The sequence below is a fragment of the Dufourea novaeangliae genome, unplaced genomic scaffold, assembly GCF_001272555.1.
Source record: "Dufourea novaeangliae isolate 0120121106 unplaced genomic scaffold, ASM127255v1 scaffold99, whole genome shotgun sequence".
NCBI lineage: Eukaryota > Metazoa > Arthropoda > Insecta > Hymenoptera > Halictidae > Dufourea > Dufourea novaeangliae.
Genome location: NW_015373982.1, coordinates 833,224 through 858,481, shown reverse-complemented (window position 1 = coordinate 858,481; position 25,258 = coordinate 833,224). Strand labels below are relative to the sequence as shown.

General features: G+C 43.4%; 2 protein-coding genes across 11 annotated transcripts in view; one reads left to right on the top strand and one right to left on the bottom strand.

Moving 5' to 3' along the window:
- Nucleotides 1-16,935, top strand: part of LOC107187283 (heterogeneous nuclear ribonucleoprotein R) — a 36,072-nt gene extending 19,137 nt beyond the window's left edge. For 3 of the 10 annotated variants that reach the window (XM_015575328.1, XM_015575329.1, XM_015575327.1), the window contains exons 10-22: nucleotides 11,491-11,589; nucleotides 12,000-12,177; nucleotides 12,313-12,339; nucleotides 12,426-12,637; nucleotides 12,762-12,969; nucleotides 13,043-13,251; nucleotides 13,524-13,755; nucleotides 13,915-14,100; nucleotides 14,181-14,426; nucleotides 14,542-14,762; nucleotides 14,841-15,023; nucleotides 15,111-15,240; nucleotides 15,420-15,926. In XM_015575328.1, the coding sequence (XP_015430814.1) occupies nucleotides 11,491-11,589; nucleotides 12,000-12,177; nucleotides 12,313-12,339; nucleotides 12,426-12,637; nucleotides 12,762-12,969; nucleotides 13,043-13,251; nucleotides 13,524-13,755; nucleotides 13,915-14,100; nucleotides 14,181-14,426; nucleotides 14,542-14,762; nucleotides 14,841-15,023; nucleotides 15,111-15,240; nucleotides 15,420-15,618 (2,330 nt within the window). In that variant the 3' untranslated portion in view covers nucleotides 15,619-15,926. Of the gene's footprint in view, nucleotides 1-2,336; nucleotides 2,503-3,905; nucleotides 5,976-11,490; nucleotides 11,590-11,999; nucleotides 12,178-12,312; nucleotides 12,340-12,425; nucleotides 12,638-12,761; nucleotides 12,970-13,042; nucleotides 13,252-13,523; nucleotides 13,756-13,914; nucleotides 14,101-14,180; nucleotides 14,427-14,541; nucleotides 14,763-14,840; nucleotides 15,024-15,110; nucleotides 15,241-15,419; nucleotides 15,927-16,923 lie in introns of those variants that run through there. The other 7 variants (XM_015575330.1, XM_015575332.1, XM_015575334.1 and 4 more) reach the window with 7 other exon arrangements.
- A 4,525-nt stretch (nucleotides 16,936-21,460) lies between these two features.
- Nucleotides 21,461-24,969, bottom strand: LOC107187234 (protein P200). The gene is made up of 10 exons (XM_015575270.1): nucleotides 24,890-24,969; nucleotides 24,678-24,827; nucleotides 24,450-24,575; nucleotides 24,203-24,354; nucleotides 23,827-23,946; nucleotides 23,696-23,756; nucleotides 23,297-23,622; nucleotides 23,099-23,230; nucleotides 22,752-22,973; nucleotides 21,461-22,617 (listed from the first exon to the last, which is right to left on the bottom strand). Exons 2-10 carry the CDS (start codon nucleotides 24,797-24,799, stop codon nucleotides 21,470-21,472), a joined length of 2,409 nt encoding a protein of 802 aa, XP_015430756.1. The 5' UTR covers nucleotides 24,800-24,827; nucleotides 24,890-24,969; the 3' UTR covers nucleotides 21,461-21,469.
- Nucleotides 24,970-25,258: the final 289 nt, after the last annotated feature.

The following is a 25,258-nucleotide window of genomic DNA, read 5'->3' as shown; positions in this document are numbered from 1 at the left end:
TCACGATGCTAACACAGGGGACGATGTGATTCACGTGTTGAGTCGCGCGATGTACATAACCTGAGCGATGGAACGAGAAAGAAAGAACGAAAGAAAAAAACAAAGTTCGCGTGAAAGTAATCATCGGTAGCATCGATAATATTATTTTGATAGCTGGTTGCTTGCTTCAAACCGTACCAAGTGATAAACCCGCTTACGCTTCAAATACGCTCTGGCCCGCCTGTATAACCGTACCCGCCAACTCGCTTTTTTTAATATAATTTCGTTATCTGATTTGTTGAATTTTGTTCTAGCTGACAGTGCAGTAGGTTGACTCGCTTAATGTTCCCTCGGCAACCTAAAATACAGTTCGCTTTTCGCTTTACCACATTGGATAACTCTGCTAATACTGCTACCGCTGTCTGTAAAATATATGTGGTTAGTAAAGATTTGGTTCCAGGTGACAACCCCTTTCTCTATCGCTTTCGTTTCTTCTTGTCCTTCCCGTCGAGTCAACGCATATATCTAAATACACACACAACACACACACATCCTGTGTACAACGGAGGTGTAACGCTAATTTTAATTTAAATATCGACATGTGTCAATTCAAATATCGATACTTTCTAGCGCTATTTAATGTGACGATGTATTCGAGTATCGATACTTAAGCCATAAATATCGAAATTTTGATACTGCTGCATTTGATCGCTGCATTTGCCGAAACGTAACAGGTCGTAAGAAACATGAACCAATCACAAGCTTTCCGTAAAGTTTGCGATCAGCCGATTTCTTTTCCACACTGTTACCTGAGAATCCGCCTTACAGTAGATATCTGCTTAAATACTTGCATATTGTACCAAAGGCTTCCTAACCTGTTCATAAATAAGTATTATTATGCTTATCATTAAAAATAAGTGATTTATTTTCATTTTCAAATTTTATTACTTCTAATTTAACTGCGAAAAGCTTTCCTATCTTTTATGTGCTCTCAAAAGTTTGGGACTCCAATACATTTAGCGTTACCGCCTACGCACGCATATACACACTACCACACATAAACACACACACGCATAGGACACGAGTGATCTATCTTGGAACCTCTAGTTCACCTTAATTTGTCCCTTCTTTCTTCTTCGTATACTATTCTCTTTACAACCAACGAACACACTCTGTCCGCCTATATATATTGTTTTACTCTCTGTGCAATCATGTATATACATTACATACATCTTTACGTAGTGTGTAAATCCATATGTCCACTTACGTAGGATACGTGTTCAATAATATTCGTATGTATATATATATATATATATATACGTGTGTGTGTGTGTGTATGTGTGTGTATGTGTGTGTCGTGGACGTATTCACGGTGTACAGTAAATCGTCGATTAGTGTGCGAAGGATTCTCGGCGCACTGACGAGGGGAGGCCTCCAGGTGTATCGCTGATTTTTTAATGAGGTTTAGCGCTAGAAATAAAGCTTGGAATTCTGAAGCTAATAGTATTTGTTTCAGCCGCATGTGGCCATTAGTTTATGAAATATTTAATATGTATTACTAAGGAACCTTTGAACACTCGTCGATAAGTTACTGTATTTATATATCTCTGTTTACGAAGGCCTGTTTCTCTGTGTGTATATATATGTATTCAGTGTATATTTACTGTGTATATACGTATATACGTGTACCTATATATATACCATTTGTAGGTACGTCCAGTGCGCGTGTATGGAACATGTATGTACATAACTCTGTATATAATATTAGTACATATCCTATATATATATACACATGTACATATCTACGTATATATCTATAATATATGTACAATATATCTGTCAATGTATATATATATATATATTTAGCAGTTTTTTTTAACATGTACACACAACTATAGCCGATCAGCTTTATTATGGAAATTGCTAATTCGCGTACCGCGAGTCGAGATTTACTTTTCTGGTACTTCTAACATCGTTAGGATTAAACTTTACGAGTAACGACGATGTACAGATACGAAAGTGATAGATGGAAAGAAAAACGAACAAGTACTGTGTAGTAATCGGTGTATAGGATAAGAACGAAGGAAGAGAAGCCATATTAGCGAATGTTCGTTCACGACATCGAATAAGAAACAAAAGAAATAGGATGTGATTAAAATCGTGCGAATGGGGCAGACTGTGTACGCACGAGAGAGTGAACGTGCGTAAGAAAGAGAGGGAGAGAAAGAGGGGAGAGGGTGGAAGAAAAAGAAGGGAGAGAAAGCAAGTGAAAGAGAGAAAGAACGCTTTACGTTTATATAGGAACATAATAATCATAATCAGATGGGGTAACGATTGGGTGTGTGTTATTTGGTCAGGCTGGACGTGGTCGTGGAGTAGTGCCGCGTGGCCGAGTCGGTGGCCCGCAAGTCCGTGGGCCAGTCAGGGGGGGACGCAACCCCGCAACTTCAGGGGCCCGTGGGCTCCAGCGACTGTCCGCTCGTGGGGGGGTCCGCGCCAAGGGAAGTTTACCAGGTGAGGATGGTCTGTATCTCCACGATAATTAAAAAATATCATTTATACATCGTTAACGTATACATATATCTAGCCCAATAACATTTTTATGTTAACGTGTGATCCTTAATGAAAAAAAAATTTCCCAATACGCCATTACCTTCACGTGATCTCGATATCCTCTTTTAGTTTTTTTTTTCGCTTTTCATTCTCTCAGAATTTCCAATTCGCTTACAGTTATATATATATATATGTATTATTATTTCGAGGTCGTGGTCGTGGTGGTCCGTTGTCGCGATCACAACGCGGTACAACACCTGTCCTTCCACAGTTACTATCCATATTTGCTCCTTTTTGTCGCTTCTATTTGGTCTCGTGGTTTTCGAAAGATTCCAGTGGCGCTCCGTCCTAATCTGTTCCATCCTTGGTATGCTGGTTCCATTCCATTTATTCCTTGACTGAGATCACCGATCGATATGTCGTGGGGACAACTTGAAACGGTATTTATTCCTAGACGATACATCTGATCCATTGTTGAACCTGGAACGATCCTTTCTCTCTTAACGACGATATTAATAGTTCCCTCGTTATCATCCTGTGTATCGGAATTTCCTCCAATCCTGCCTGAATATTCCTCTCCCGTTCGTTGCGTTAGTTTCTTGGATGACAAACGAATTTTTATGAATCGTCACGACCATGGAAACGCGCCCCAAAAGGTGCATTCATCGTCGTGACCACGCGCGACACAACTGCACAGACGGACGACAGCGTGGACGTATTCTCGGTCGAGGGATACAGTGAGAAACTAGTTTAAAAAAAGAAAAACCAATGTGATCGATTATTTAAACGCAGGAAAAAATGTCTGCGGTTTAAAAGGTTAGTATTATCCTTTCGAGGAACTGTATGCAAAAACAGTATCTTTTCCCTGACCGGGAGTACAGCCACACCACGCATATATAGGGTGAGTCACTTAATTGTTCCTCCCAAATTTACTGACAAACTGTTTGGTATTCAATATTCTTTCGAATCGCAAGGTCAAATATTACACATTGTGATAAAAAACACAAGGTCACCATCTCGATATCGAATAACTCGTTCGAAACATTTTGTTACACAACAAACAGTTTGTGAGTAAATGTAGTTGGTACAGGTTAAGTGTCCCACCCTGTATATACGATACGTATACGAACGCACGTAAACAGGAACGGCCGGACCGGATCGACCGCGACCAATCATAGACGAGAGGATATATATCGATGTTCGCTCGTCGTCTTCGAACGATCCATCGAACTTTCGAACGACCAGCTATATTACGAGATAAAATGTCGAAGGTAGACGGTATTTCGGAATCGCGCAACGTCGGTCGTCGAGCATCCAACATTAACGCGAATCGGTGTGACAATCGTTTTTTTTTGTTTGTTTGTTCTGTACAGCAGGTAAACGAAAATTTGACGGGGGTCACCAGAACCAGGGGGAATCTAAGCGTCGCTTCCAGAGCAACTGGGGAAACCAACCCCTCGCCCAACAACCATTGGGCAATGCGTACGGATTGGCGAGTGTGAACGGTGGTAGTGGTAGTGGTGGCGGTGACATCGGATTCGGCGGGAGAACCGCCACGCTCGGCGGTGTTTCAAACGACGATCACGAATGGTACCAAGACTCTTACCAGTCGTGGAGCTAACTTCCGCGGGAGTCTGTTAGTGTGATTACGACGACGCACGTGAGCAAGCACGAACGCACGCACGCACGGCGGCACAACGGTAGTACCACCAACGAGGAGCAGCGAGCCAACAGCCAATCAACGGGACGGATTCGAACGAACGGGACACGTGCAGCAATTAGGAGAGACGAGACAACGCTAGGGACGTAAGAAGTCGTCGGGGACTGGTTGCTCTCTGTGCGAGGCGGAGAAGGAAGCGGTGGGGAACACGAGAGAGGCGACTATAGGCGGGAAAAGAGAACACAGAGGTAAACGGGTACGAAACGGAATGAACGAGAGCACAATTTACGATCGGCTAGGAAAGAAAAAGGGATATATACATATATATATATATATATATATATGAGAAAATTGGATCGGGAGCGAAATAGAAGGAAGTAAACGTCTCTTGTACACGTTGTTTGCTTTATCGATCTCTCTCTGGTAACCCGTGGAATAATCTTTTCGTACAAAAAGGAAAAATAATGGAAGGAAAGAAGCGCGCGTTGCGACCGTGCTCGGTGCCACCACCATCGCCCGCTGTTTGTTGTGATTAAGTATACAGTGAGGTGTGCCACTGGAACTAATTATTACATCGGAGTGACCACCCCAACAACCCACCCCGTACTATTATTATTATATATATATTATATATATACATATAGATATATATAATACGATAATACTAATCTAAGTACCGCTACTGCATTGTCACATTGTTTACTGCCAAGTGATATATATACGGAAGATCGGCGATGTTGACATTGGGATGATTTTGTGATTGACGATATATTATGGGATCGTATAATTAGTTAGAAAGAACTCGCGAAAGCCTGCGGTGTTTTTATCATGCGTCGATTCGATTTTTTGAGTCCACGTTGAGAGAAAGGGAAGCAAAAATAAGTTACGGAAGGAAGAGGCGTGTATGCTTTCGAGGAAAAATAATTAGGTCGAGAGAAAGAGAGGGAAGGATAAGGGAATCGCGCGCGTCGTATATATGGAAGAAAGTTTTTTTTTTTTTAGAATGAATTGGTGAGAACGGGACCGAGTGCTGCGCGAAAGAGTCGAGAAGACGTAACAAAAAAGAAAAAATAAGTAAAAACACACGGGGAGCGATACCAACTGTGAGATGAGATTTGAATGAAATATCGGGACGACAAAAAAGATAAAAGAAGATATTCTGTGGGTGATGAGAAAAATCCAGATCACACACACACAGGGCCGCCGCCCAATCGTGAGCATCGGTGTCGTATCGCCTAGTTTTTTTTTGCATCCACACGCGAAAAGTGTAACACAGGTGTGTTTGTCGTCTGTGTGTAGTGTATGCCTATGAGATGATTGATGATTGAGAGAGAAAGAGAGATGTGCACGCACACGCACACACCACGCGCACATCTAATAATGTGGTGCGTGTCCCCCCGCACGTGGTGCATGGGCGTGTGCGTGCATGTACGTTTGTTCGTTTCGTGTGGTTACGTGTGTGTGCATGTATGCATGTGTGCGGTGTGTGCGTGGAGCGCGCCTAGCGCCGCCCTAGACCTTCTATTGTTGGTCTATAATGTGTACAGTCAGTGAAACTATTATTATTAATTATTAAGGGTCAGACAAGTTTTACGGACACACACGAGTATATACGGAGGAAACGTTGTGTAAATCAATGGTTCTGCGGACAAAAAAGGGGAAAAAAAGAGTAGTGTCTCGGATATGCTTTCGATGGAGAAAAAAAAATGAAACGAAAAGTGTTTTTATCGGGTTTACGAGACAGTGAACGGAAAATTTAATTGATAACGGAAATCGATTGAAACGCGCGTCCCCCCCCCCCGACCCCCTCCCCATCCATTAAGCCCCTAGTCGTGTAAGGAATTTTTGTTCCACGACAAAATCAAATTTAACGAGAAAATTGATATCTAAATTATTAGTATATTTATTAATTATGACTCTCTTCGTCTTTTTTGTTTTGTTTTTTCTTTGTTTTGTTTCTCGCGTAAATGTCGACAGACGAAAAAAAAAAGTGAAGAAAAGAACTGTTGAGTGCAAACGGACGTACGAGCAGAACGGATACGGGAGAAAAAATGTTTTAAGAGCGTGTACGTTTCGGTTTTAGTTTATTATCGTATCTTTCTTCGGAAATTTTACTCGGGAAAAATTTTTTTTTATATATTTGCCGCGTCGATTCGCTGCGCGATCATCTTGTTCTAACGCGCGTAAAATCTGTTTTTTTTTCTTCGTCTTTTTAAAATCGTACTACAAGCCCCGCCCCCTCCCCTCCCAGTTTGATAATGATAGTTACGGATTGATTTAGGATGCGTAGCGTGTACGCAACGTTTACAAAATGCATGAACACATACGGCACACAATTTTGAGTGTTCACTCGTTGTTATTGTTAGTCTGTTAGTTAATTAGTAAGAGTTGTAAGTACGGGCTGTAGTTGGTCCCTGTCCCTGGAGCCCAGACACCCCCCTGTTCTGGAATGAAATATTCGAATGAAAACGAAAAAAATGGGAAACACACGAGCAAAATCCTCCGGTAATATTGACACGCCCCCCCCCCCCCCCCCGCCCCTGAATTAACAACGGTATAAACGTGGAGAATCGGATAAACGGACAGGAAAAAGAACCCAAAGGGAAATAGAGAGAGAGAGAGAGAGAAGTGGAATACCGAAGGAAAGAATACAACGTTGTAAATCCGGTTAGAACCGAGGCGACTGCATATCACCTATAATTTACATCATTTGGTGCGCGAAGCGTGTCCAAGAAGAAAAAGAAAAAGTTTTTTTTTCCCCCCCCCCCCCCCAATTGAGAGATCCATTGCGCGTCAATAAAGATTCAGAAAAAAAAAACACGCAATTACGAACCTGACGGAAGGAAAGAAAAGCAACAACAATTAAACGTAAAAAAAAAATTATAAACGCATTAGCCAACCCAACATAACGGTTTCTCAAACGATGAAAGGCGCGAGTCAATCGATTGGAATCAGACACAGAGAGAGAGAGAGAGAGAGAGAGAGAGAGAGAGAGAGAGAGAGAGAGTGTCTCTATATCCACGCGGAATATCGATTATTCGCGGACTTTCGTATTTTGTGAACACTTTTGTTACATTTTATTCGCATTTTACTTAAGTCTAATTCTTTTTTTTTTTTTTCCCCCCCCCCCCAGTAACACGCGATCATTGTTTAAAGAGGAACGGCGACGAAAAGCTTTAGAATAGAAAGGAAAGCAAAAGTGACAAGGGGTGAGAGATAGGGAATGAAAGAGAAAAAATATATATACAGAGGAAACGAGAGAGATGACAGTGGTTAAAGGAGGAGGAGAAGGAGGAGGTGATACAGTGTGTATGGCTGTCCTAAATGGATCTGTGCAAGTGTGTGTTTAGCGCCTATAAGAGGGTGGGTGCTCGAGATAGATGGACAGAGAAAGAGAGGGAGTATGCGTGTGTCATAAAGATGAAAGAGGGAAAGAACGAGGGAGAGCAACCGAAAAGGGAGAGAGAAAGCCACACAGTCGAAAAAGGAAATTATTATCTTATCTGTACCAATTTCAATCACTTATTATCTTTCATTCCTTTACTCCCCTTTACCCGTAAAAACTCATTATTCACTTACCGTATTTTATACCTACCTACTCTACTTACCTACACAACCCTATTTATAAAAATCATAATATCGAGGATATAGTAATAATAGTAATAATAAATAATAATAATTAATGTTAATGATACGATAAGATTGAATATTGCTAATCAATACTGAGTGGGTTTTTTGCGACAGAATAACGGTTTCAACATATAAATTCTGGTTTTTCTTTTTTTTTTTCCATTTTTTTTTGTTTAAACTTTTGTAATAAGAAAACACACATGCTACATAATATTTAAAAAAAAGAGAAAACGAAACAGCAGGTAGGCAGGCAGGGCAGGCAAGCAAGCAAAACAAAAATGTAACCGCGGAACACGGCGATGGAAAGAGAAACGGCGTCGTAGGATAGTAGAAGAAAACGATATAAGGAGATATGTGAGAGGGGGAGAGAGAGAGAATGAAAAAAAAAAGAAAATAAGTTGAGCTTGCGGGGGCAAGGAAGCATTATAAATGGCAAAAGCAAAGGCAGTTCACGGTGACGAGACTTTAGACTGATCTAGGTACTAGCATTGCGGATATTGGCCCAGCCCCAGTATCGAGGTGCCCCAACACAATTTTATTATATCCACTTACCCTCTCGCTATTTTATACTTTGACCGCGGCGTGGCAGCTGGGGTGCCTGGGGAAGGGTTATTTATCGGGTCGCATTTAGGATAATGCACTACTACTGTGGCTGACCAATGCTTGAGCCGGCCAAGCAAGAGAAGCGCGCGCGCCCTTTTATAAATATATATTATATTCCTGCGGATACGCATTTTTGTGACGTGATGTTATTTAGCACTAACGAAGAAAAGAAATTACAAAAAATTACGGTACGGAGAAGAAAAACGAAAAAAAAAAGATAAGAGAACATAAGGATAATTGTAATAACACTTATTTCCACGCAGATATATACAGTTTATATACGTTTCTCTCGCGCCACAATTGCCACATGTCAGCTCCATGGCTAAAAAAAAACGAACGATATAACGAAAATTCTTCACACAAACCCCCGGGATATCCTTCTATCGTTGATAATTGCGTTTTCAGAATACTTTTTTCTCTTATTATTCACCTTCCAATTGCTTTGCTTTCTTCTTCTTTATTTCTTTTTTTTTTAATTCCCGCAATTTTGAACGTTGCCTCTAATTTTAGTGTGAACATAGTTGAAAGTAATTGATTATTGATGAATTTAAAACAATGTTAAAAATGGTTCCTTTTTCGGGCTAGGAGCTTGATTTAAAGTGTCAAAGATTTTTGTGTATGACCAGATGTATTCTACATGTCTCAATAAACAGTTGTATGTGAATTACCTTTCTTAATCGGTTCTATGTGTTTATTTTTTTAATACCTTCAACGGAGCAGTGTACCTCGTGTGCCTCCCAATTCGACAAACCGTTACGCCTCGTAAACGGGAATGTACAGCGGAATGCACGTTATTTCATTTCGACCCAGGAACGAGTGACATACAAAAATAATTTATCCAGAATTTTAGTCTCCAAAAATTGTGCCTGTAATGACGGAGGCAGCGACAACAAGTCGTTCACACGGTAAGTTACACTTGTAATCACAGTTTTAAATTTTATTTCGACAATAATCGAAGATAATCAATTATATATATCGTTTATTAACATGTTTTATGTCTAATATAGCTGACCCAGAGTCAAGAAAGTTTTTCACCCCCTGTGAATCATGTTTCCCCACCTCTTCGCGATGAGAACCAACCCAGGCGACCTCTGTGTGCAAATAGACAGGGCGTGTTGCGATTGTAGCCACAGTACCTTCGTAGAAACTGAAACAGATTAGAGGTCAGTTAACTTTGCGCCCGTCATACCGCTGGTGTCACCCTTTCCTCCTTTTCTGTCTTTTTCTATCAGTCTCTTATTCTCTTTTACTCTTCCCCTCGTTTTTTTTTACGTGTATGTGTGTGCACATTACACACGCACACACACGCAGCGTATCCGCTGCGAGTAGACGACTCGTTTGTGTTGTTTCATCCCTTTCCACGTATCGACCGAGCTCCGATAAACCAGTAACGTTTCGTCAATTTACACGGAAATATATACATATGCACGGGATGTAAACGGTTCCCTTTACTGGTGAATAATACGCGAATCCTGTGTTCCAACATCGAACGAGAGTGACGAACTCGAGGATCACGCGGGGCGGTCTGCGCCCACTTTGCAACAGATATAATACACGTTAGATAACGTTGATCGGATCTCATGTTTCTGTTACTCGAGCGTACACGATTCGACGAGTAATTACGGTGTGCATTGTTAGGGTAAAGTGTGTTGTATTGTCATCGCCAGTTCACTTCGAGTGCGTCTACCCATTGTGGGCCACGTACTTTCAAGGAGAGGTATTTTGACAGATCGGATATGCGTATTTACTCGATTTCGACAGATTGACGGTTTGAAGGTACGTATTCACGGCACGTATCTATATCGTGTGGATACATATATATTTGTTAAGAGAAAGCAGACGATATTCAGCTGGGTAGTTAGTCCATTTGACGCAGCTCGTGGGGGTGGTGATTCTGTCAGTGCTCGCGCTATTTTGTGCTGTGTTCCAAGGAATACTCTCCTTCAGCCTTTTTGCTGAATTGTGCAGTGAAAAGTGTGCCGGAGAAAAAGATCTGATAAACGATGTTTTATTAATTCGCGAATGAGACGTAAATCATTGCAAATCAATCCTAGACATCTCTGTACAATTCTCCGTCTTGACTAAACAAAGTATTTACTGTTTTTTCTTTGTTATATTCCCCCACAAAGAAGACTCCGTTGATTGTCGAATTTTCGGTGTATAACGCGACTATCGCGAAAAACAGCGTGTTAAAATTGCATGAGAAACAGTGGGAGGTTAGTCGATGAGGACTCTTTAGTGCGAAAACTGACATTTAACCCAGGGGGCGCTGCCTATCGGTCTGTCTGTTTCAAACAAGATCATCAGACGTGTTTTCAAATTCGGCCGAATACAGTAGTCCTGTTTCATATTGTAGTGATACTTTGCGTTATTTATCGCGTTCTTTGTAAACTACGGGCTTATTCGTTGAGAAGACGAAGATTTGGATTTAAAGTCAAGAGGAACTCTGTGTGAAATGACACGGGTCGCGTAACGTTGGCCGAGTTGTGGGCGTGGCAAAGTACGAGGGGACGGGGACACGCGGCTCGTCGATGCGGATAAACGATTTTTCTTGGAGGTTCACGCGCGTTCCATGCTTTTTTCTTCGATCCAATCTGTGCGTGAGATTTTAAGCGGATTCGTTTGGCAAAAGCGCACGCGTTGTTGTCGTCTCGTGTTTCCACGGGACGAGGGTTTAGCGTCCCCACCGGTACCGAGCCGTTGTAGTTACTGACGCAGTATTGTCCATTCGGCGGCAACCGTGCTGATTATTTGTCGACCGACCAATGTGTTCAGTGATCATGTATTTAACGTTCGAATAACTAATTTGATCTAATCGACGACAAGTGATCGGGGGGAAATGCGATCAAAATGATTTAACGAATGGAACGTCTGTGATTACAGATGATCTTTGGGATCGATTTCTCGTGTTCTTCCTGCGCGTGGAACCGAGATTGACGAGATATGGTAAAGTCCCCGCCAGTCGCTATAACCGCGTTGCTTGCGATTCTTGTCGTAAGACATGTTTTGTCTGTTTCGATGGACGAGGAACGGAACGGAATCTAAACGAAATATTGTATTCTTAGGATGCAGTATGGCTTCGGTACTCTGGCCTGCTTTTGGGAACAGTATTGTTTCGCCTGCCTTTATCTTGTTCTTGCTGCTTTGTCCCCGCGACAGTACAGGTTAGTGACAAAACCATCGACACGTTTTTACTGTTGACAAGTAGAAACACGACGACACGGGTTTTTTCGAGAGGATAGGATTATTCTGTTCCCGGTTTCGTTCACGGTGATTGTTTTTCACACCCACCGGTAACGTAATAACCGCGAAAAGCAATTGATAAGGCGCATGCGCAGGTGACTAAGATCTTCTGTCCGTCAGAAGGATCTTACTGTGGTTTGCCTTGTACAAGTTTCGTGGATGGAGAATAATGGACAACGAAAATTTCTCTTATCAGATTAATATTCGATCGAAAGTTCGCGTAACCGATGTAAATATATTTTGCGAGTTATATGTCACGCTCGGCCAGTCAGCTGCTCCTTGGAAGCGTTTCCTGCGCGAACATAATGTGTACGCTTGTGTGTTTTCACAGAGTGCGATCAAAAGTTTGTAAGCACACCAGACGGTCCGCTAAATGGAACTTTCCATGCCCCAAATTTGTTTAATCCCGAGGGGGAGCCATGGCAATGTGTGTACACGTTTTTCGCCGGTCCCCAGCAACGGGTCGAATTGGTTTTCAGGTCGTTTGGACTCCGAGGGACTCCGCCCGGGTGAGTTTCTTTATTATCTCGATGAAACCGTTCGTCACAAGGACGAACGATCGGATCCCACATATAATCCTACGATACTCGACGATTTATCTCTCCTTGTCTCGTGCATTTATCGGTTAATTCGTGTTTTGACAGTGGAGCTGCGGTCGGAGAATTACCTGCGTAAGTGTATAATAAACCCAAGGAGGGCCCGATCAGGAGCTATGACGAAGAACAAGAAATCACGGAATATTCTCTATTTTTTTCAGTTGCGTTCACGAGTTCATGGACTTGTACGCGGAAATACGAACGGAAAACACCACCAAGTTGATAGAGACGCCTTTCGGCGGTCGTTATTGCGGCCCGATTCCGCCACGCAGGCGAATCTCCCTTTACCAGGGTATCGCTCTCAGTTTCTTCACGGATAGAAATGTCACGTTGCCCAGCTTGTTCGGCGGTACATTCACGTTCATCAACGCCTGTACGTTTTCGATCCGTTTCGTTTCACCTTTCGGTGAATTTCGTTTCCCTACGATCTCTGCTCGGAAACGTTTTTAACGGTGTTTTCCTTCGAGCGTCGATAAAACAGAGATCGGTTTTTCCAGCCGAGTACGAAGTTGGCACGCCGGTTCCCGGCACACCGTGCTCTTTCACGGTGAACTCGGAGAACAGACGTAGCGGGAATATATTGTCTCCGACGTATCCGGGCACGTATCCGAAAGACCTTAATTGTACCTATCAATTTATCGGGAAACGAAGCCAACGCGTCCGTCTGGAATTTCGAGACTTCGACTTGTTTTTTGGTGGTCCACAGTATGTATTAACCGTGTGTATGTAATTGAGTCGATTGGAAACGTTTTTGTTACAATAACACCTCGTGTTGCAGTTGCCCGTTGGATTACGTGAAAGTGCACGACGGTTTGAATAAAACCGCCGGCGTTATCGGCACGTATTGCGGCCAGCAGAGAAATTTGGTGTTGTACTCGTCCGAGTCCAGTTTATTCGTGTCGTTCGTTACGCTTCAACGTACCGCGAACACACAGAATCGAGGGTTCAAGGGAATCTTCGAGTTCTCGGAGAGCTTCGTCAAGTTGGGTGAGTCGACAGCGGTTTCGAAACGGAAACGGGCGGTCGGAACCGTTTCCAATAATGTAAATGTAATGTGTAGACACATCCATGTGTAAATATTATTCTAAAACCGTAGACGTGAATCAACACATACACGCGCATACATACACACACGCCATACACAATTAGATACGTAGTTTCGCTTGTTACACTGTACATTGTAGTAACACACCTGTGTTCATTCATATATTTACGCGTGCGTACGTTGTACGTGTACACGGTCGTCTTTGTCTACTCAGACTTCATAACCGATAACAAGGGTGAGCACATCCGTGGATCGGAATGCGATCAGAAGATATTAAGTGAAAAGGAGTCCTCCGGATACGTCGTTAGCCCGAACTTTCCATATCCGTACATACCGAAAGTCGTGTGTCGGTATTTCATTTATGGGATGCAGGATGCGCAACATCTGGAGCGCGTCCGATTAGAGTTCATGACGTTTAAGATACCAAAAAATAAGACGACAGGAGAGTAAGTGTGGGTCAGAATTTTTTATATACGTTCTGCTAGACCAGAATATTTATGTCACGATTGAAGTATATACATACATATGTAAATGCAAGTTAACCGAGTAACGCGTTGCCCGCGACAGAACTCTACGTGATTCTCTTTGTCCCCTTGCCCGTCTAGCTCGTCGTGCACAGATGGATATCTGAAGATGTATTTGAAAGGGCAGGAGGCAACCGATTCTTACGATAAATTCGATTACGAGTTGTGCGGACTAAAGAGCAATCCGAGTCAAGTAGTTAGCGATGGCCCAAGGCTCGTTATGGTGTTTAGCAGTGGTGAATCTCAAGGGCAAGGTTTCAAAGCGCGGTAAGAACGTTTTGTTTGGTACAAGACAATCCCCTACTCTTCTAAACGATCGATGAATGATAAAGATCGTTTGTTTACAGATACAGTTTCGAAACGGAATACAAAATACCGGGTACAGCGGCCCCCGATGGGAGCTGCACGTTCACATATCGTAGCTCATCCCGTAAAAAGGGAGATTTCAATTCCCCGCGGCATCCGAGCAATTATCCGAGCGACACGAATTGCACGTATTATTTCTTGGCGACGCCGAACGAACAGGTCACCTTAATATTCGATTACTTTAAGGTCCGTACGACAAACACGAACGTGACGGACGGCCATTACGGGTAAGCAGAGATTCCGGAACCACCGGTGTACAGACTCCTTTCGATTATCGTCTGGCTTGTCCTACAGGATTATTGTTCGCTAGGTATTAATCGTTCGTTACGGTTTTCTTGGCAGTTTCGATGCGTGCCAGGACGACTGGTTAGAGATCTACAACATGTACCGGGACAGTACGGAGAAATTGATCGGCCGATATTGCGGCAGCACCGCTCCGGGCCCGGTTGAATCGAATCTTGGCGCGTTAGGCTTAAGGGTGATTCTGCACTCGGACTCGGAGTTGGTTTATAGCGGTTTCAAAGCACGGTACACGTTCGAGGTGGCAAAGCCTATATTCGGAGGTAGAGTTCGTGAATAAACAAAACAGTCTACCACCGGTCTCTCATTATTTCATTCGTTACTTTTTCTTTCTGTTGCAGATTGCGGCTCGAATATAAGCAGTTTAAATTACGGTATCATCGCCAGCCCGAACTTCCCGAACAAATACGACGGGCCAGCGCGAAATCACGCAAGCAAGACCTGCAATTGGTTCATTAGAGTCGGACAGAATCAGCGGGTACTGTTGAACTTTGAACTGTTCTCGGTGGAGGGTGATCAGACAGGTATACTACCCTGTGTTTATCTGTTTTTATTGATCCAAGAATTCGATTGCGTGTCTACAACCGTATCGTTTTATCGTTTTCCCTTAGTTCGTGGCTGTCCCGCGGCGGTTCTACGAATGTGGTATTCCGCGTCGTCGACGCCCGTCGAGCTGTGCGGTGTTAAAACGCCGGAAGCCGAGTGGACGTACCTGTCGGAGGATAATAATATGCGTCTTAGGTTGGTTCTTCGTTTTCTCCGAACCCCTTTACCTTCACACTTACCCTTTTGCCCCCCCCCCCTACCTTTGGCCGTTCTAAACATCCGCGTAGTTCAAGACCGGGGCGACATCGCCCGATCGAGGTGAACGTAACAAAAATCACGATTCTATTTCTTTGTCTCTTGATCCGTTCTTTCAGCTTTATACTGGCCGATAAGGCGGTAGGGCAGCAGGGATTCAGAGCGACGTGGACCGAAGTAAGCATGAACACTGACTGCCAGAATCAGTTTTTGTGCAGCCAAAGTAAATACTGCATCGCGGAATCGCTACGATGTAATAACATATATAATTGCGGCCTGGCTGACACTTCGGACGAGGAAAACTGTAAGTTCTTGTGAAACATAAAAAAAAAAAGAAAATACAACACACCCAGAACGACGCCCTGTATAAGTCGTGTGGTTGGTTTTTCTCTTTCTCTCTCTCTCGTACATTTACTATTTCATCTTCTTCTTCTGGTTCGTGTTCTTGTTCTAGTCCTTCTTCTTCTCCTTCTTCTTCTTCTTCTTCGTTTTCCGTTGTTTTACCGGAAATACCCGTTACAGACGATAGACTCCCACACACGTATTATATACATACACACCACATACGCACGCATATACACAATCTATACGTGTACATATACACATGTACATAGACTTATATTCTGACCAACGAATATGTAACTCCATGGGATCGTTCAATAGATGCTATGTTCGAAACTTCTCCAAGCGTATTCTTTTTTTTCCGTAACGATAACCACCTGGAACAATTGATCCCCTGGATTGGTATATGCGTCTGTACTCTGACGTGCAAACTCTGCTCCGCTAGGGAAAAAAGTGACGTAGGGGAAGGGCCTCTTACCACTTGGTATCAGGACTTACTAAAATTTATGTCAAATTAAATTTATCGAGCGGTAGGAGGCCCTAACCCCTACATTGCTTTTTCCCCTACACTCTAGGGGCCTAGAGGAAGCCGAGTTTGCTCGTCGGTGTACATATGTATGTACAAATTAACCGCCAAAAAAAAAACAGAAAAAGAGAAACAGATGGGACGCGATAGAATCGAGCCGAATTCTGTTCTGTACCATGGATATACAGGGTGTTCCGCTTAAAACAGGCCACCTAAATATCTTCTCTATCTGTGATCATACGAAAAATATTTTTTTACGTAACTTAAATGGTTTCAAGAGACGAATCGGATGGTGGACAAAATTGTATAAGTGAATTTAAAATTTTTAGAGTTCAAGTTCACTGTATTAAACAATTTTTTTGGCATCGTGCGAACCCCATTGAATCATTCAACTTTGTCCTTTAGATATTTGACGTATCTTTAAAAAGAACAAAGATATTTGAGCAGCAAACGTTAGGGAATTCACCCTGTATACTATTCGTTGAAAATAACGCCGTCGCACAGTTCCGCCAGGTTCGTTCGCTCGAATCTAGTCGAACGCACCTTTCTTTTTTTTTGTCTTGCGTTCCTTGAGATAACACATACGACCGGTAGACAGGACGATAATAAACATTCGGATTCCATTTCGAGGAAATGGATAAGAAAATATGAAAAAACGATACGAGCCGTCGTAGTACACTATAACGCTCAAAGAGAGAATATGATTTATCGAATTGTAATTTTCTAGGTAAGTAGTTACATGTAGTTGTTCGTAGAGATGGGGGAGGAATGAAAGGGGATCGAGTGGATGAAACGACGGTGTGTGGTGTCGCAGGTGCAGCGTCAGCCCCGTTGTCCCCAGCACTGGCTGGAGTCTCTGCCATGCTTCTTCTCTCTCTGTGCTTTGCGTTCGTGGCCATCTGAGCCCTTCACGAAGCTTCCGACGATCCGGCATGTTATGATCTCCCCTGTCACGTGAGTTCACTCACAGTATTGCACACGTAATCGTATTTAAGTTGTCGAAAAGAAAAAAGAAAAAAAGAACCATCTACGATCAACGAAATCCGTCCGATTATACACTCGCGATATAACGGATTCCGGTATTTATATTATAATATATGTATATACCCCGAGAAAAACTAGTCTTTCGTATGTCTGAGACACGTTTGAAATTTTCCGAAATTTTTCCAATTACGTTTCAACATAAAGAATCCAAAAGAAACGCATGATTCCAAAGGATGCAAGACTTGTTCGCACACAGTATTGTGGCATGTCAATTATCTCTTATCTATTATCTCTGGGTCATTCCACGCCAAATCGATCACTCTTTTCCCCCCCTCGATGTCTGGGATTCTGTTCAAAATGGGGATATGATGTGGTCCCACGGGGAATTCAATTCTAAGACTTTCTTCCTTTCAAATGGCCACATTATTTCAATGAGCTTCAAAAAGGATATCGATAGGGAATCATAAAAATACATCATCGTAAACAAAAATGTTTCAAAATCATAAATATTGCAAGATATACCATAAATAGTTTTGGAGATATGATAAAATGATCAAAAATCGCAAAATCGAATGTTCTGTATCTCCTAAACTTAAAGAATAATGACTTAACTCCCCCATCCCAATTCCACGTGGACTTCATCATATCCCATTTTGAGCAAAACCCCAAACATCAAGGGAAAAAAGTGATCGCGTGGAATGACCCGTCTCTATTTCTAAATCTCTTTCTCTCCCTCCGCCCCATCCCACCCCCTTTCAAACTTGTTCAGTCCTATTAGTCCCCGTCCACTCTCCCTTTGTCGATTCTGTGTTACCTGATACCTTTTTTTTTGAAATCCGACAGCTTTAAACTTTCGAATTTTAAATAATCCGTCGTCAACATTTTTAACGTATCTCCGTTCCCTAAGTGAACTTTATTTAAAAAAAAACACAATTTGCACGTGAAATATATACCTTTTTACCGCGAATCGTGTGTGAAACCGTTGTAAAAGTTTCAACAGCCGTTATGGAAAGGTGAAAGGAGACACGTTGTTCCCCCTCTCCGGTTTCATGGAACGAAGATAGGGATGGAGGGTTGGGGGATAGGGGTGAGGAGTGGTAGAAAAAGATATGTTCCGTGGGCACGTGTGACAGTGATCGATTGCGTTTCAGGTGACATGGAAGTCGCACGGACGGATAGTTACGGTGTTGTCGCGGGTTACGCGGCCGGCGTGATACTGGTCGCGCTGATCGTATGCCTGTTTTATCATCGAAAACTAAAGAGACGGGTACAAACGGTACGCCTAGACGAGCTGCGTGAACGCGTAGACGGCGGCCATGGATGTTACCATCGCGAAAGTCTTCTTCATCGTCATCATCAGCATCACCAATATCAGCACGATCATCATCATCACCATCATCACCATCATTATTCTCAGCATAATCATCATCATCGGTATGAGCAACAGCAGCGACAAGACCCGAAGAACGATTTCAATGGAAGATATCGATCGGCCGAGGCCTTGTCTAGTCCGACTAGCGATTGCGAGGCCGAGCAAGCCTGTGTCGAAGAGGCGAGTAGCCTCGACAGCGTGTGACAACGTCTGCCTGTGTGTGTGAGTGTGTGTGTGTGTGTGTGTGTGTGTATGTAACATACTCGAATCTTTCGTTTCCATAGCTGTTTCCCAAGTGACAGTTGGAACGGTGGTGGATAACAATCGAACGACGCCTTTGTAATGATAAACTTTGCACAGGGAAAATCTTTGAATACGCTTAGATTCGGGGGCAGATTTATCGCCAGGCGTTATCCAACATGATCCGCTCGACAGTACAATAACTGAACGTGCATTTCGGTTACGATGGTTTCTAATTAATTCGTACGGTAAATCGCGTTCTGTTTTTTCTTTGTTTGGTAACGACGGCTCGTTGGTGTTTGCCCGACCATCGACTGAAAATGATACAGTGAATCATCGATGAATGTTCGAATGTTTCTCGCCACTGAGTGTTCTGTTATCCCCAGCATTGGGAGCTTTACTGGATCCACGGAGGATCCCCTAGTGGTGGGAATGTTGCCAGTTTGGGGGTTTCCCCCAGATTTTTCTATCAAAAGAGACTATCTAGAAATCTAGAGACAGAAATTTTTTAGGTAGAAATTAAAAAATTTAAATCAGTTTCCTATTTTCGAAAAGAATTTAACATGTTCAGTCCCCATCTATTGGAAAACTAAAAAACTACGACTCTGAAGACTACATTTTTCATATCACAGAGTACATATTATATACATTATCAAAATGAAAATCAAGTAAAAGTGTTTGGGGGAATTTCTACAAAATGCCTCGAACATTTATCGTGGATTTACTGTAGTTACAAACGGTGGCAGGCGAAGTTTGTATGCAATAGGATTTGCAACTATGTGTTCAGTTCGCGAGAAACTAACCTCTGCTGCCCCGCGATCGTGTTTTACACGCGGGGGGATATACAGCAGACTCTTGCCAAGGAATATTCTCATGACGGACCACCCGTTATACTAGCAATCTATGTAAAATTGTAGATAGATCGTCATCGGTAAAACGTATCTGTTCTCCGTCGATTAGTCCGTTGGAAACAGAAAACCGGTAGGCGTGTCACCGGAATCAATTTAATCCGTAATCTTTGACGTACCAGAAGTTGTTCCTTGAAAAGAACGCGAAATATATTTTTACGACGACCTTCGAGAATGTCGTTGTTATTGTTATTGCCGTTGCGAAGTACCTAAGTTCACAATCTACGTTGTTCCGAGAAGCAAACGTTCCTTTCTTTTGTGTTTCATTAGAATGGTCACTTCGTTTACGCAGTTACGACCCAATCACGTACAACGTTGCCCCGTCGTTTATTGAAAATAATTAAATTTCGTTGTTCTGACGGTGTGAAGCATGAAAGTTTACCCATTAAAATGTGCGTACCAATTCGTCCTTCCCCTCCTTTTGTATCTTTTCTGGGTTCTTCGATGCCCGAACGCATCGAGTATGTTTCTATCTATAATGAAGTGTTACCGAGCTAAAATCGTTGCATGCATTGGTTTTATGGAGAATTGTATACATACCCTCACGAGCAAACTCAACTTCCGCTAGGGAAAGGGCCTTCTACCACTTTGTTGTTTCTGAGATTTATGCTAAATTAACATTTATTTCAGTACTTGAATTAAATTTATCAAGTAGTAGGAGGCCCTTAATCTTACGTCACATTTTCCCCTAGCCCCCTGTCGTTTCGCGATAACGCGGGAAATTCAAATAGGAAATTTAATTCATAATTCCCAGGCAAAGGAGGGGAGGGATCGCGATAAACAACACGAATCTCGAGACTTTTGCTCAAAAAGTAATCCTCGAAAAATCGGCGTTGTTTCTGCACGATATTCTTTACTGTATACAAAAAGGTTTTATTTTACAATGGGATATAAAAAGAATACAAATTGTGGCGGTTAATAAGCACGTTTCGTTGTAAAGAAATTGTTTCTTCGCTTCCTCTTGATTCGACTATGTTGAACGAATGTACGTTGCTACTCGAGGCCCGTACATGCGTACTGTATACGTGTATTATCATTTAACGTCATTGCCATTGCATCGAATGAACGCCAATTTCTTTTTTACCAATTTTTAACAAAATTAATCGGATTTTTAATTAACTATACAGAAATTAACAAGTCAGACGTATACGTATGTATATACATGCGAAACATGCGAATTCGCGTTTTACAAAAAGTTACTCGTCGATCGAACAGGGGGAGGGGGAAGGGAGAGAAACGAATGACAAGAGAAACAGAGAGTAAACGAAAAAGAAGACAAATGATTACATTACTTTGAATAAATAAAGTTTCGTTTATGCGTATTTCTTATGAAGTCTGCGCGCGTTGTATTTAACCGATTACCGACTATTCTCCTTGATTGTATGCGACGAGTAATACGCGACCGCGCGCACGCTATTGAAGCGTAGAAAAAATGTAACCAATAATAAATCGGAAGGTGTCAAGTTTCGAAAGAAAAAACAAAAAGAAGAAACGCTCAGAATGCGTGTACGAAGTTTTCGCGTATAAAAATATGTGGTGAAGTTATCGCAGATATCTTTTATCAGTCTTGAACCGCGATCGTTGCGTGCCGATGAGGAGCGAAGCGGTGAAAACGATGTAAAAAAAAAAAAAAAAAAAAGCAGCAACGAAACGCGATCTTGATTCACCTTGTTCAAAGTGCGAACCGAACGGGGTCCGCTTACCTCACGTATGTGTATACGTTGTATCTCAGAAACCGTTATAAGAACAACTAAAAAAGATTTTAACGAATCGGAAGGAAGGTGTGGTTGGTGATGTTTAAACTTGGACGTACTGTTCGTCGTCCGTGTCCCCGTTACCGATCGGTTCCGCGGAACGATGCTGCAGGTGAATCCTCTCGTAATCGGCGCCGCTGTACAAGCGTTTTTTCACCTGTTCGTATCCGTCCGGATCCGGAACGGATTTAAAGCTATGAACTTGTTCGTACGGTGGTTCGTCCGCCCGGGCAGCGAGGCTCATATATTTGACGCTCTCGTAATTCGGATCCCCGTGACTGACGGATTCGTAATTCGGATCGGTGTCGCTGTCGCCTGGACGACAAACTGACGCGTAATTCGGTTCCCCGGAATCATGCGGCATACTTTCGTAATTTGGCTCCGAATCGGTATCGTGATCCGCCTCGACTCTTCTTCTTAACCTAACTTTCTCGTATCCTGGATCCTCGCTGCTCGCGTTGCTCGTCTGCCTGTGCTTGAACGACGGCGCCACGGTGTACGCGGTCGGCAAGTCAGTGGTGTGCTGTCGCTGCCTTACTGACAGAGAATAGCCGGCAGGCGGTAAGGTGGTTGTGTTGTCCACGAGGGGACGTGATTGCGATCGAACCGGTTCGTAATTAGGATCGCGGGTCGTTGGGTTCTTTTTCGACGGATCTCCAGCAACCACCGCCTCGTAACCGTAATCGAGGGTGAACTTCGGCTCCATAGACGGTTCCGCGATGTTCTCACCGCCAACTGTCGATAACTTGGGCGTTTCGATGACCACGCGAACGTTATTACTGGCGGAACTGTTCGACAGGGAACAGCTTCCGAAATCGAGCTCTTTCCTCTGTACTTCCGTGGACTCGTGACTGGACCAGGAAGTTCGGTTCGGTTCGACGAAACTCGGTTTTCGAGCGAGCGTGACTGCGGCAACTTCGTGATGCAGGGTCGATTGCGGGTCGGTTTGTTGGTCCTCCGTTTGGTCCTTCTTTTTCTTCATCACCTTAGCGTACATGTCCTCCAACGACTTGCCGTTCGATAACGTCGATTTCGAACGGTCCTCCGCGGCCTTGCTCGTTCTCTTCTCGATCAACGCGTACACGTCCGTTAATCCCTCCGGAGGCGGTGGCAACGGCGAATTGGCCTGACGTTTCTCCGGTTTCGGTGAGCCAGGATTCACGATGGAGCTGTTTGCGCTCGAAGACGACGCTACGAACGAGACGGGATCGCGTGAAAAGGTTCAGGGGGCTAGAAATGGTGTATAGAGTACTGTTCGACGTAGTGTCGCGTTTGTGAAACAGAACAGGACACAAAGTTCGATTTCGACAAAACAGTGTGTTTACCTTGTCTGGAGTGTGCGTGCGCCACGTGACGCAAACTGTCGACGCTCGGTGGTTGCGGGGCGGGCTGTGTCTCATCGGAACGTGTCGGATCCCGCGGAAACGTTGTCGGTTCGATTTGCACGGTTCGCTGTACTTCTGTCGCCGTCGGCTGTATTTGAGCGTACGTTTCGCTGCCGCTGGTATACACTTTCTCTTGTTCGTCGATCGCCGCGTACATTTCGTCTGTCGGAAAAAGAACACGAACTCTGTCAATCGAGATATACGCTGCACATAGCCGCTACCGTTGGCCCTGTACTTATTACAAGCATCCAAGTATGTTATTTAAATTTGTGTATACGTGTGTATACCAGAATCATCCGACACGGTCGCGTAATGGGGATCAGTCAACGGTCGTCCGGACTGGGTCTGACGGGTGATCGTCTTTGTTTGCGCGATTATGTTGGCCAGAGGTTCCCTCACGCTTATACTGGTGTATCCTTCTGCGGTAAGACGAAACGGGAAATCAGTTTGACTGAAATCAATCGCTTTCTTCGATCGACACTTACTCGAATCTTGGGAGTCTCCACTAAAGTGTTGCTGCGGGCTAATCGGTTGAGGCTGGCTCGATCGTGCCGACTGCGGTGGCTGCGACGACGGTAACAACATCAAAGGTGCCGGTGGCGTCATGTACGGTAACTCTTCGTTCGCTTGCACGCCACCCGAGATCGCGTTAGCCGCTTGAATATCGGTCGTACGCGGAGCAACCTCATCTGTGAGTAGTGAATTATGAGATGACGAACGGCGTGTTCGTGGCGGAGCGACCGGATTCCCAACAGCCTGACTCGTCGACGTAGACGCTTTCTCGGTGTCGATCGGTGACTGAACGTTTGCTCTGCAACGCACGTGTACGCTTTCAATTACGAAGCAATATTTGAAAAGTGTTTTTGGGACGTTTAATCGTTTACCTGTTGGTCTGACTAGCCTCGGCCTTTTGCACGTTCTGAAGTTGAGCATAGGGATGCTCGACTGAAACAAACGGGGAGAAACGTTTAAATGCGTGAAATACACGGAATCGGTAGCAACTTTTTATCTATACCATTGTCGGCTGCAACGGACGCGAATAATCTCGGGTATTGATGAACGGAGTTCTCCCGAGTCGATGGATTCTGTTGGATAATTTCCTGTGTCTGCTGTTCGGTTACCTCTTCTTCGACTCCTGTATCCAAAGTAACGCTAGTTAACAGAGTTGCGAGTACAACTAAATTCTCACTATCCGTTAAAACGACAGCTTTGTAGCCGTTTTACAGCCGGGGTCACGATACACTTGGACGGGGATTGATTTGTTCTTTTAGACAATATTTCGACAGAGGCTAGAAAACCGATTGTGTAAACGGACAATGAGAACTGATCTCAATGGGAAGGGCAACAGCGAGCAAATCCGTGAATCCATCACGAATCTGCTGCGAGGTTACCTGCGCCCTGCACTGTCGCGTAGAGTTCCGACTGGTCGGCATTCGTTTCTGTGGTTTCATAACTGTCTTGCGATACCGACTCCCCTGCTTCTTCGTGTCTCTTCTCCTTGTCCTTTGGAATATCCGGAAGACTTCTATTAGCGCCGGTCGATCTAGGTAAAAGCGGTAAATGTATTTCAGTGTCCAGAGAATGCTTTTTTTCTCACGAATGCATAGCCTTACAATGATCAACTATCCGATACAATACCTTTTAGCAACGTCCGTAACATCTTGCACAGCTGTGCGAGGAGCGTCTGTTATCGGGGCCCCAGCAAAATCCTCGTTCTCGGTACTGTTCAACGTTACCATACCGGCCAGTCCAAGAAATTCATTTCTGTTGAAAGAAAGGTACGATTACGTGAAACTCCTATCAGCATGTATAGGCTACACCTATAGCACGGTTTGTTCAAATGAGCGGATATAATGTCATAATCACTTTGTCTCATTGCGCCGACAGCTACAAATACATGCAACAATGAATCCAAGAAATGATAACAGAGCTCCAATGGATATGACCCAGTAACACCAGGCACCTTCTTCCAGAAAAGGACGTATCATGTTATACTTTATGTATGCCTCATGTATTCTGTAAAACACGCATGCTAAAACAATTTCTCAAATCTGCCAGTATTAACAATCCAAGATTACCTTTGTCTCAAGTCATCTTTGTAGACTTAGCAGTTTTGCCAGTCACACTTGGACTATGTGACCACTCCTCTGTCTCACCATCGGTAAGGTTATAAATGTATTGAATTTATTACATTAAGACCTTTGACTGCACGTGGAAACAAGGATTTCCTTTAAGTGCCTGTTCTCTTGTTATTTCTTCCGAATCTTGTGGCTTTCCATTATATTTTGAATAAGCGATATATCGCTCATAGAACTACAAATATAGACGATGACAATTGACACAGTGTTTATAGGCTGGCCGTCGTTAAATCAATCGACATCAGCATCTTCCACAGACCAGCGGTTTCCACGCAATACTCGTCGAACAAACACTCCGGAAAAATGTTT